The sequence below is a fragment of the Crocuta crocuta genome, unplaced genomic scaffold, assembly GCF_008692635.1.
Source record: "Crocuta crocuta isolate KB4526 unplaced genomic scaffold, BGI_CrCroc_1.0 scaffold59, whole genome shotgun sequence".
Classification (NCBI taxonomy): Eukaryota; Metazoa; Chordata; class Mammalia; order Carnivora; family Hyaenidae; genus Crocuta; species Crocuta crocuta.
In genome coordinates, this window is record NW_027551578.1 from 2,732,020 (window position 1) to 2,745,004 (window position 12,985).

The following is a 12,985-nucleotide window of genomic DNA, read 5'->3' on the forward strand; positions in this document are numbered from 1 at the left end:
ATGGTGATCCAATTTGACCTCTTTAAACATTTTAAAAATTTTTAATTGGAATAAATACATATAACATAAAATTTACCCTCTTAGCCATTTTTTAAGTGTTTATCTATTTTGACAGAGAGAGAGAGAGAGAGAGAGAGAGCAAGCGTGAGCTGGGGAGGGGCAGAGGGAGAAAGGGACAGACGATCTGAAGTAGGCTCTGCCTTGACAGGAGAGAGCCTGACACAGGGCTCGAACTCACAAACCATGAGATCACAACCTGAGCCGAAGTCAGATGCTTAACCGACTGAGCTGTCCAGTTGCCCCTACGCTCTTAGCCATTTTTATTAAGTGTACAGTTCAGTGGCATTAAGTACATTCACATTGTTGGGCAACTCTTGCCCCATCACCTTCAGAACTTTTTTATCTTCCCAGACTGAAACTCTGTCCCCAGGAAACACTAACTCCCCCTTCCCCCTTCTCCAGTCCCCGGCCGTCACCATTCTCCTCTCTGTCTCTGTACGTTTGACTGCTCCAGACACCTTATATAAATACAGTATTTGTCCTTTTGTGACCAGCTTATTCCATTTAGCCTGATGTCCTCAAGGTTCATCCAAGCTGTAGCCTCTGTCAGAACTTCTTCCCTTTTTAAGGCTGAATAATATTCCACTGTAAGAACTGACCACATTTTGTTTATGCCTTCGTCGATACTTAGGTTGCTTCTACCTTTGGCTATTGTGAATCATGCTGCTAAGAACATGGCTGTACAAATATCTCTTTGTGACCCTGCTTTCAATTCTTGTGGGTATATAATGAGAAGAGGAATTTCTGGACCATGCAGTAATTCTATTTTTAATTTTTTGAGGAACTACCATGCCATTTTCAGCTACACTGAAAACATTTTACATTCCCACCAGCAGCACACACTAGTCGCAATTTTTCTACATTCTAACAACATTCGTTATTTTCTGATTTTTAAAAATTATTTTCAATGTCTTAATTTTTTTTAAGTTTTAATTTAATTTCCAGTTGGTCAACCTACAGTGTAATATTAATCTCAGATGTACAATCTAGTGATTTAATACTTCCATGCATCACTCAGTGCTCATGACAAGTGCCCTCCTTAATCCTTGTTGATGTTCTTTCTCTTCCTTCCTTCCTTCCCTCCCTCCCTCCCCCTTTCTTTCTTTCTTTCTTTCTTTCTTTCTTTCTTTCTTTCTTTCTTTCCTTCTTTCCTTCTTTCTTTCTTACCATCCGAACAGGTGGTCCAATTTGGCCTATTAATGATTCCATCTGTACATTTTCTGTACATTTTCATCATGTCCTTTTCTACCAATCCCAACTTTGTGTGGCCTCTGTCAAGAAAAAAGAAAGTCAGTCTTTGTTCTGACTTCCTGTCATTTCAAGTTCTCATCCTAAGTGATATACTTGGAGGCAAAGGATATAGCAAGAGCGTGTGTTTTGGAATCACATAGGCTTTGGTTCATGCATCTCTCCCTCCCTTCATCCATCCATCCATTAATTGATTCATCTTTCATCAGGCAACTTAAATGCTAGTTTATTGTTCTGTAATGAGCAAAATGGGCTTTGGTAAACCAGGATCTGGGAGTTCTGGGGCAAATTAAAATTCTGAGCTTTAATTTTATTATTTATAAAATGAAAATGGTATCAAGCTCCTAGGGTTGTATGTTACATACTTCCCTCCCTTCCTTTACCCTTACTTCCTCTCCCACCCTCATAGCCCTTACGTTCCTCCCTTCACTGCCAGCTTCCAGAAGCCTACATACACAGGTGGTATTAGCTCTTCCCCTGGACCAGGCAGTTGGCAAGAAAGACACTGGGTGAACACGTCTTGGCTCTCTTGTCCTTTGATGCTCAAATTCAGGGAACAGGTGGCCCATGGGTCATTGCGCTCATTACCCCAGGGATTATCTCTGACACCCATCCCAAAGACTGATGTGTGCCACGATCATAACACAGGGAGAGGCTAAGTGCCTAGCACCTTCTGTTTACCGTGACAAAGATCCTGGGCCTGTCCATGCACTGGGGGCAGAGCAGGATGTGTGGGCCTGGTGGGAAGCTGTGTTCCACTCCTCACCACAGGCTGAAGTACACCCACAGCCGTGCTCAGCACTGCCTGCTGTTACCTGTTTGCGTCCCGTCTCATCTCCTCGTGGTGTGACAGGCAGCACTGTGTGGGCCTGGAGAACCAAGAGACTTTGACATTGGTCAGCCAGTCACTTGCAGGCATTTCTGGAATGTCCATTTCTCCACGCCTCAGTTTCCTTAACTGTAAAAGGAAAGTTATAATTCCTGGTTTGGTTGATTCACAGGAGTTTGGTAGGGAGCAAATGAAATTAATGTAGACATGGCGGACGTATTATGAGTAACAATGTGCTATGCAATGTAAAAATAATACTTAACACTTTTATCATACTTATCATGTGTGGCAGGCACTGTTCTAGGCTGTCTGAATATAGTAACTCATTTAGTTAAATGCTCACAGTTACCCTGTGAGAGAAGTACTGTTAATATCTCCATTTTACTGATAAGCAAACTGAGGCACAGGTACGGTTAATATTTCCATTTTACTAATAAGCAGGCTGAGGCACAGAGAGGTTAAGTAACTTGTGGAAGGTCACAGCTAGCAAGGGCACAGCCAGGCTTGGAACCAGGCAGGGAGGTGCCAGAGTCTAGGTTCCCATCTGCTCTCTGATCCTGCCCTTGAGGTATCAGCATTTTTTTTTAATTGTTTCTGTTCCTTTTGCATCGCTGGCTTGCAGAGCACGTCAGGCAGGGCGCCCTGTGATCCCCTGTGTGTGAGAGAGGAACTGATGGGCATAAGCTGTGTCCCAGCTGGCTCTCCGTGGTCCAGAGGCGTGCGGGGTCGTGGCTGGCTCAGATCATGAAAACTCACACACTGTTCAATACGTAGCTAGGATAAGGGATCGGCCTTCTTTCTGAGGAGTGTGCTGGCATTTGCTTTCCAGGCCCCGCTCAGGGCTAAAAGGGCTGATGTGTCTAAAAGCCTGACAGGCAAGGTGCCAGAAGGTTCTGAGGGAGCCCCGAGCTTTCGTCCCCACTGGGACTGCTGACGTGCTGTCCTACCTCGCAGCAACGCCAGCTGCTCTGCTCACCAGAGGAGCTCAGACGCTCTGTTGCCTCTACATGTTTGAGGCAAGCACTGCGAGAGACTCATCAGAATTTTTGTCCCACGCTGGCCCCATGACCACCGAGCCGGCGTCTCTCTTTGACAGATGCATGGAGCGGTGACCTCTAAACCTAGGATGCTCTCCACATGCAGTTCTAGCTGAGCTGGTGAGATCTGTGTGCTTATGGTGCTGTTTTCTCTTTTCCTCCCAGGCAGCCAGAATCGCTTACCACCTGCATCGTCTTTTCGGAGGAGGCGGCTGGCACGGAGGCCAGGCTACATGAGAAGCGCAGCTGGGCCCTGGATCGGGTTCCTCTACCCAGCGGTGGCCACTCCGCTACGGGCTCAGGGAGGAGCGTGCAGTGAGGAGTCCCTCCAGTCTGAGTCCAGGGCCGGATGGTGCGGCCTTGAACTTGGAGGCCAGTGGCGAGGCCCCTCAGCCGGGAGCCCCGCAGCGTCGGCTCTGACGGCGGTGGGCCCCCCAGGACTGGCTCTGACCCCTGGGAGAGGACCTTCAGGGCTCTCTGGGATTCAGCTCAGAGCTGACACCAAACTACCTGCCAGGCTGACCAGGTCGTGTGGCCCTGGGGACACTGGGTGGCAGGGGCTGCTCCCATCCATGGACAGTTCTGAGGCCACAGGCCCTGGCAGGGATGCTGCTGGAGGCGAAAGAGCAAAGGGCACCTGGACAAAAGGCTGTCTGTCCCCAGAGGAGGTGAACGGCAGCAGGTGCAGCCTCGCAAGTGGCCCCACGGTCCCGTCAGCCCCTGCCAGCTCTCAGGATGCTTTTATTTCCAGCTTTAGCTTCATACGCCTCTCGCTCAGCTCTGCTGGGGAACGCGGGGAAGCGGAAGGCTGCCCGCCGCCCAGAGAGGCTGAGGCCCCTTGTCAGAGCCCCGTGGAGATGGGAGCCAAAGATGCCGGCTTGGACAGGCCCCCCACACACCCTCGACTTCCCTCTCCCCACTTCAATGTCAAGGCTGCCCAGAACCCGGCCGACTCTGCCCAGATGGCAGCGGGCAGCTCCTGGCTGGAGTGTGAAACTCGTTTTTTACCGGACACGGACACTGCCTCTCCCTGCCCCCCGGCCCCCTCGTGGTCAGAGGGCAGGGGTGTGGGGGACGCTCCCCACTGGGAAGCCCTACTCAGGAGGTGCGAGCCCCTGCTGCTGGACTGCCTGCTGAGCGACCAGAGGCGCCTGGAGGTTGGTGACTCTCACAAGCTCGGGCTCCTTTTGCAACTGGCTGCAAAAAGATGTCGCTGCAACTTCTGCTTCTTCTCTTTCAGTGTGGACACAAATCTGTTCTCCTTCTCATCTTCTCTGTCACTCGGACGCTCTGATTCTCTCTCTGTTGGGTTGCTGGTGCCTCTGAAGTTCCTGGCCTAAGGGATGTGTGGTTAGCCCTGCCCAGCTGGGCGTTGAAACAGGAAATTCAGGCCTGGGGTTGGGGGGGGTGGTGGCTGGGGAGCTGGAGCTGGCTGGGGTGTGTGTGGGGNTGATGCCCTGCAGTGGGGGTGGGGCCGGGCTTTGTTCACTCTTTCCATCCTCAGTGTATTTCGTCCGCTCGCAGTGAACCGCCTGATGCAGTCAGGAGACCCCGCTCCTGGGCATTACATCTCGTGGGCTCTCAGTTTCCGTGTTTAGAGGTGGTGACGCCGCACAGGAGAGTTCTGTGGCTGCAGCGAGTGTGCCGGGACTTTGGAGACGGGGACTGACCGTAGGCACGCACGCTCTGGCAGTGGGGCAGTGCTGTTCACCCCGTTGTCCTAGGAGCGCACCTGGCCTGCAGGCTGGTTCTCCCGAGAAGTTCCTGGAGACCCAGGCTTCGGTGCTTCATGGCTGACACGCTGCACTGTGTGGCTCGTCCTGCTGCAAGGCTGTGTTTTCCTCCTGGGCTGTGTGTGCGTGTGATATGGGTGCTTGTGTTGTGTGTACGTGTGCATACATTTGTACATGTATGTAAGGAAGTGAGTGCCCGCTCATCAGGCATTTGGGAGAAGAACCCGAAAGTGTGAAGGTCATGTTCGTTTCTAGCCATTGCACCTCATTTACTTTCTTTTTATCTTTTTCCTAATGGTTATTTATTTTTGAGAGAGAGAGAGAGAGAGAGAGCCGGAGAGGGGCAGAGAGAGAGGGAGAGACAGGATTTGAAGTGGGCTCTGTGCTGACAGCAGAGAGTCCGACGTGGGGCTTGAACTCATGAACCTCGAGAACATGCCCTGAGCCGAAGTTGGACCCTTAACCGACTGAGCCACCCAGGTGCCCCGCACCTCATTTACTTTCAGTTCTTTACCTCTGGCCTGATGCTCCTGGCCCTGTTGGCCCTGATCTAGCCCACGGGGACCTCAGCTCCGGTAGACTGCAGAGCCCGGCGGGATATGCACGCAGGTCTCTGTTCCCCGCGGATGCGATGCCCAGAATCCGGAGTTAGATTGTCAATACAGATGCCGCTGTCTTCCCCACCAAACCCGTTCTAAAGGGCCCTGCTCTTGATACATACTTGCTGATTTTAATGAATGGAATCCATCCAGTTCCCCCTCCTCCTCACCCCCACATCTGGTCAGCCTTCTTAGTCCTACAGCCAACGTGCCTCTCACGGCCTCGGCCTCTGCCCAGGTTCAAGTCCTTGCTATTTTAACCTGGGTTTCATAAGCGATGTCCCTTCCTCCTGTGTCTCTCTTGCCCCGTTCACCCCCCCCCGCATGCCAGTAGAGTTACCTTCCGGAGCACGGGTGGGAGAGTGTGATTCCTTGGCTTCAAACGCTTGATGGTCCATTGCTCTTCTGGGGATGGCAGCCAAGTCCCTTATCCTGCTAATTGAGACCTTTCCGGACCCGCTCCAGCCTGCCCCCATGCCCCACCCCTGCCGGCTCAGCCATCTGGTGCTGCTTCCTGTTCCTAAAGACACCAGGGAGAGCTGTGCCTCAGGCCTTTGGTTACTGTTTTCTCTCTGCCTAGAATGATCTTCCTGCACTTTTCCATCTGCCAAGCTCCTGTAATCCCCTTGGTGTGGGTCTAAAGCCACTTCCTTGTGAGACATTTCCTACCCCCTCTGGTCTGGCGAATCCCTCCTTCCATTTTGCTCCCCTAGCACTCTGGATGTGGCCCCCTATAGCGCTCCTCACATTTAATAATCATTTGCTTGAGGTTCCGAGTTCTGTACTCAACCATGAGCCCTGTAACCACAGGCCATGTCTCTGGGACAGTTTTGGATGCCTGAAGCCTAGCATACTTCCTGGCCCTCAGCGGTTGCTTGGGTCATTTTTGTTTTTAGTGAAATAATTAATCTTTTGTCAAGAGGGACCACAGAGACTTAATTGGCAACTTTCTTGGATCGACTGGCTAAGGCGTAGGAAGACCCATTCCAACCCTGGTTTGCCCCTACCAACAATTTTCCAACACCAGCTGCGTGTCCTGTAACTCAACGTGATTCTGACTGCGTGTACCCAGAGGTAGTATCAGATCCCACAGCTTAACCGCCTGCCTCTTCTTCAGATGCCCGTTCAGGTTCAGGCCATCACCTGTGCTTCTGACCCACCTGCTATGGATGGGAGGCTCTGACGACCACCTTCTCTTTGGGTTCGATTAATTTGTAGAGAGGCTTACAGAGCCCAGAGAAGCAGTTTACTTAATAGATTATGTATTTATTATAGAAGGATCTAACTCAGGATCAGCCAGACAGAAGAGAGGCACAGGGCACACCGATCTCCCTGAATGTCCACGTGTTTGCCAACCTGAAATTTCTCCCAACGCTGTCCTTTGGGTATTTTTAATTTTTTTAATGTTTATTTATTTTGAGAGAGAGAGCGCGAAAGCAGAGGATGGGCAGAGGAAGAGGGAGAGGGAGACAAAGAATCTGAAGCAGGCTCCAGGCTCTGAGCTGTCAGCACAGAGCCCGATATGGGGCTCGAACCCACGAACCGTGAGATCATGATGTGAGCTGAAGTTGGACACTCAACTGACTGAGCCACCCAGGTGCCTCTGTCCTTTGGGTTTTTATGGAGGCTTCACTACGTAGGTGGTACTGATAAAATCACTGGCTATTTGGGATTGATTCAACCTGCAGCCCCTCTATTCTCCCAGAAGGTGGCGGGGGGAGGGGGATGGGGCTGTAAGCTTCCTTCCTCTCCAATCACGAGGTTGGTTCCCCTGGCAACAAGCCCACAGCCTTAGGTCTCTTCCACGAGTCACCTTCTTAACATAACAAAAGATAACTTTATTGCCCTCCTCACAGGAAATGTCTAGGGTTTTAAGCGCTCTGTGTCAGAAATGAACAAAGACCAAATATGTATTTCTTATGACGAATCACAAGGTCACAGGCACTAAGGGGAAGTTTGTATTATCATTCCAACTCAAAAGGTCAGTTTTCAGTACTTTACTGCCAAAATCTCTCTTAACAAATTTCAACAACATATGTGTATTTCTCCATCTCAAAAATTCAAGCTTTGATGCAAGTGAAGCAAAAGTAGAATGCCGTTATAATGACCAGCTTCTCCCCATCCCAAATAGCCGAATAAGCAGAACCTCACCTTGGCAGTGACTCCTCTGCAGTCCACATGATTCAGCTTGCTGGGTTTTGGTGACACTGAGAATTTTTCCCTTTCTTTTAACTTCTCTTACCGGCAGGTAAATTACATCCTTCTGAAAAAAAATTTTTTTTAATGTTTATTTTTGAGAGCAAGAAGGAGTGCATGAGCTGCGGAAGGTCAGGGGTTGGGGGGCGGGGGGGAGACAGAGAATCCAAAGCAGGCTCTGCATTGACAGCAGAGAGCCTGATGCGAGGCTCAAATTCAGGAACCCGGAGGTCAGGGCCTGAGCCAAAGTCAGTCGCTTAGCTGACTGAGCCACCCAGGCGCCCCTTGAAAATCTTGTTTTTAATAAACTGGAGTTTGTGACATCCTGAGCAGCTGTGGCTCCTGGGGCCCAGCCACGCCACGGGCTCACGCTGCCAGTTCCCTGACCTACCGGGTCATTTCGGGGCCTGAAAGTTGGCATTCCGGGGGTTCTGACTGCAGAAAGCCACCTTGACTTACCTTTTGGACTTCATGATTTTTGACTTAAAAAAATACAGTCAATCCTAGATACATCTTTTCCTTGCTCCTTTATCATCCAAATGCAGCTTTTAAAAATAATTAATCAGTCACAGTCCACTAGAGAGGTGTTTCAACTGTGGGGAAGAAGAGTAAGGTGGCTCCTGGTTCACGCTTGAGGCTTGCACGCCTGGGGCAGCGCCTGCACCGGTGGGATTCTGGAAGAGGTCAGCCCTGCTGCCTGGGGGCACCTGCCGGGGCCTGTGGGCGTGTGTGCAATCCCACAGGGCCCTGCTGTGTGGCAAGTTAATGGGACGGCCTGGGTGGCAGCCTGGCATTCCCCCCCCCCCAGCTGTGTGACTTTTGGCAATTTGCTTAATTGTTCTGTGCCTTTTATTTTATTTTTTTAGTTTTTTTAATGTTTATTTATTTTTGAGAGAGAGAGAGACAGAGTGTGAGCAGGGGAGGGGCGGAGAGGGAGGGAGACACAGAACCCGAAGCAGGCTCCAGGCTCTGAGCTGTCAGCACAGAGCCCGATGAGGGGCTCAAACTCACGAACCGTGAGGTCATGACCTGAGCTGAAGTCGGATGCTCAGTCGACTGAGCCACCCAGGTGCCCCAATTGTTCTGTGCCTTAAGATGCTCTTGTTAGAAGGCGGAGATTAAAAAAAACCATGGTACCTACCTCATCAGATTCTCATGCGGATGTGCTCGCACCTATGGGGTGCTCCCGACAGGGTCTGGCACTGAGCAAGTGCCCAGAATATTGGTCATTATCATCATTAGAGACATAGCTCAGAACAAAAGAATTTGGGTCCAAGAAAAACAATGCACCCTCCCCCCTCCCCCCCATAGTTCAAATCAAACTCTTGTCTCAAATGATATCTGTAGCTTAAGCACCTTTGTTTACGGTAAAGTAACACATGAACAGGGATGACACTATACTGTTTTCAATTATTCGAATGTCTGCCATGTGGAAGAGGAATTAACTTTATTCAGTGTGGTAGAAGTGACAGAAAGAACGAGGTCCAGGGCATAGGGTTTCAATAGGAAGACAAGGCCCCTGACAGCTGGACTGGTCTGGCATGAGGAGGGCCTGGTTTTTTTTCAGGGGGGTGTGCTTCTCTTTGTATCATGTTTGTGCAAAGGCTCCAGCTTGCTCATTCAAGGTACTGGAGGGACATTCAGGATTGGGGAAATGTCCTCTGAAAGACGGGGATCCTAGGGTTCTGGGTTTTTGGGGCCTTTCAGATACTATATTCTAATTCCTTAACTCCCCTCTCCCTTGCCCTTTAAGTAAAAAAAGCGAGTCTCAGGAATTTGAGTTTTAACTCCTTTTACAATACAGCCGGTCCTCAGCATTTGTGGCTCCTATATTCACGAATTTGCTTACTTTCTACAGTTTATCGCCAGCTCCAAAGTCGATGCTCCCAGTGCTTTCCTGGGCATTTGCAGACGTGTGCAGAGTGACTAAAAAGTTGAGTCGCCTGGGGGCACCTGGGTGGTTCTATCGGTTAAGCGTCCATTAACTCTTGATTTTGGCTCAGGTCATGATCTCGCAGTTTGTGAGTCCGAGCCTAGCATCGGGCTCCGTGCTAACAGCGGACAGACTGCTTGGGATTCTCTCTCTCCCTCTCCCCCTCTCCTGCTCATGCTCTCTCTCTCTGTCTCTCTGAAAATAAATAAATAAATACAAAACTTAAAAAAGAAAGTTGAGTTGCACGATGTGCACTTTCCCAGCTGAGGCTGAGCAAGGTGGTTCCACCTTCTTGTTTGAGGTGTATCCTTTTTGTGGCCTAGTTAGTGCTTCTGTTGGCCATTTCCCTGTTTAAAATGGTCGACCAGTTTCGGGCTGCCATGCCGACCCGCGTTCCCAGCCGCAAGAAGGCTGCATTGTGCCTTTCGCAGGAAACGTGTTGAATGAGCTTTGTTCAGGCGTGAGCTGTAGCGCTGGGGGCCGCGAGTTCTGTGTTAATGAACCAGCAATAAATATTATGGAAGGCATCTTTAAACGGAAGCACACGTAAAACAAGGTTACATCTTGATCAGTTGGCAAAGGTGTGATCAGAGGCTCTCAGAAGCCGAACCCTCGTTTCCCCTAGAAGCAATGGTTTCGTATTTGCTAACTGAGCATTTCCCGTGACTTTATAGAACACGACGGCCATGAATGAGGATTGACAGAACGTGTGTTTTATGCTGTTTAGAAATAGCCACCCAGGGACATTGCCTGGGATTGCATGGGCTGAGAAAATTGTGATCAAAGGAAATACTAACTGGGTGTGCAGAGGAGGGAAGAGACGAGAATCTTGTAAGTGAGCCCTGCCTGAGCTTCTGGAAGCTGGGGGACACAGAGAGGAATTGCCTGCCTTATAGGGTTGTGTCACTGGATGAGACATGACCATCGGGGGCTCTGCTTGCAGCAAAGATAGACATTCAAACATCTCCTGGGGCATCAGTTCGGTGTCCTACAGGGATCATTGGTTGAAGGGGACAAAGTGAAGTGGATGTTGGCTATGAATGAAATTGTCTTTGCTTTTTTTTAAAAATTTTTAAATTTTTAATGTTTTTATTTATTTCTGAGAGAGAAAGAGACAGCATGAGCAGTGGAGGGTTAGAGAGAGAGAGGGAGACACAGAATCTGAAGCAGGCTCCAGGCTCTGAGCTAGCTGTCAGCATAGAGCCTGATGTGGGGTCTGAACCCACGAACCATGAGATCATGACCTGAGCCGAAGTCGGACGATCAACCAACTGAGCCACCCAGGCGCCCCGATTGAAGTTGTCTTTGACTTTCTTTCCTGTAGTTCTTCTGCTTCAGCTCCAGTAACTTTAATAATACCACCTCACGGGTGTGGCGATGGTAATAGGACACTTTGCAAGGCAGTTGAACCACCCATGCTGACTTTCTTCCATCCCGAATATGTACCCCTGCGTCACCGGTAAAATTTGCACCTGTAATCTGGAGCAGATCAAGGCTAAAGGGGTTAACATAATTGTTCATTCATTCAGGAAGTATTTACTGACTGACTTGTGCCTGGCCTAGGAGGTTGTTATTAGAATAAGTTATAACAGACAGCAACACGATATCTGAGTCTTCACAGGCCAAAGTTGTGTTTTTTGCTTAAAAGTCGCATTTCGCAGAGGTGGTTGGGGGATCCGCTCCACAGCGTTGCTCAGGAAGCCTGCCTGCACTACCTGGACATGTGAGCCAGTCACTGGGACAAGGAGGAAAACAGTAAGGGACCCTACAAGAGCAATTCAATGCCCAGTGCAGAAGTGACCTCTAACGCTTGCAGCCGCACAGCAAGGTGGGGAGGGAAGTGTAATCTTTCCATGTGCCCAGAGCAGTGGAGAAGCAAGGAACATTGACCACTGCCGTTTTCTACATGACTGGAAAAGAGTTCTTGCCCTCAAGACGCCCAAGGGTTAATGGAGACAAAACAAAACAATAGCTGTGCTGTGGTGTCCTGAGTACTACGATAATTTCGTGCAACTCCATTCTTCCCGCAAGCTCAGACCAAGAACCCAGCCTTATTTTGACTTTCTCGCCCCCTACCTGTGATCTATTAGCAAATTTTCTGTCTTCCAACAGCCGTTTTCTGAATGTGTCCAGGATCACATCCCTTTTCAACGTCTTCTCTGTGCCCACTCTCATTCAGGCCACTGTCCCCTCCTTCCTGGGTGATTTCCATGGCCTCCCTTGGGCATCCGACTTCTGCCCTTGCCCACCGCAGGCAGAGTGAAGCTGTTGAAACCTCAATCAGATCATGGACTTTGGGCTCAAACCCCACCCCCACCCCCTGGCTGCCCCCCTTCACCCTCAGCGTGACATCAGAACTTTTTAATGTCTTTGAGTCTCTTCATGATGCATTCCCCATCGCCTCTCTGACCTCCTCATCTACAGCCCTGACACCCCCACCACTCAACCAAGCCACCTCAGACTCAGTGGTCTCCTGCCTCTACTTTGTAAGGCCAGTGACACTTCTGCCCGGAACCTCTGCTCTGACTCTTCTCTATGTTGAAATGTTCTCTCTGGGATCCCCCAGGTTTCCCCTCTTACCACTTTTAGATCTTTGCCCAAATGTCAGCGAGATCTGATTTAAAACTGCAGCCCCACCGTCTGCCAGCATTTTGATGCCCTTTACTGGGTTCTACAGTGTTTCTTCTTTCCTAACAGTCATCAGTTTCTAAGGCTCCATAAAACGTACTCGTTATGTTGATTTTTGTCTTCCTGCACAAGAATGCACATTGAGAGACGCTTAGAATTTTGTGCTGTACCCTCGACACCTCAAACTGGTGGCTGACACTGAGAAGACACTCAGTAAATATTTGTTAAATGGGTCATACGAATAGGTCAAGGACAGGTCCCTAAGGCAGTATGGAGAAAGGACCTTTAACACAGGCTGGAGAGAAGACACTTGAGTTGGGCGTTGAAGGACATGTGGGTGTGAAGCAGGCAAAGGATGGGAGGAAGGTGTGTTCCAGGGAGAAAGGCCAGATCCACTCACTGATAGGCCACGGATCTATCTTCAGAAGATCCCTGGGCCTCCTGTCGAGAAGAAAAATAATTAAAAATTAATGTACTGTTCACTCTCTGACAAACGATGGGATCGTTGTGTCTCAATGTGGGTTAAATAAGACGATGCCATTTCTAGGTTTCTAGAAGGGTTTTATGAAGTGCTTCCCGTCATTGTCACCCAGGTGGCGGGACAGCCTGCCGAGTGGAAGCTCACGTTCTCCTTTGTCTTGGCTGCTCTTTCAGTCTCAGTGTGTTTATCTTCATAATTTTAATGTGATTTTGAGAACGACGAGCCCTTGGTCAGGTCAGGA

The 12,985-nt window shown here is 49.7% G+C and overlaps 1 protein-coding gene across 1 annotated transcript in view; it reads left to right on the plus strand.

Annotated features, from left to right (window-relative positions):
- The first annotated feature begins 1,556 nt into the window (after positions 1-1,556).
- Positions 1,557-12,985, plus strand: part of DISC1 (DISC1 scaffold protein) — a 303,581-nt gene continuing 292,152 nt past the window's right edge. The window contains exons 1-2 of the mRNA XM_077751688.1: positions 1,557-1,566; positions 3,340-4,331. Coding sequence (XP_077607814.1) covers positions 1,557-1,566; positions 3,340-4,331 — 1,002 coding nt within the window. The remainder of the gene's footprint in view (positions 1,567-3,339; positions 4,332-12,985) is intronic.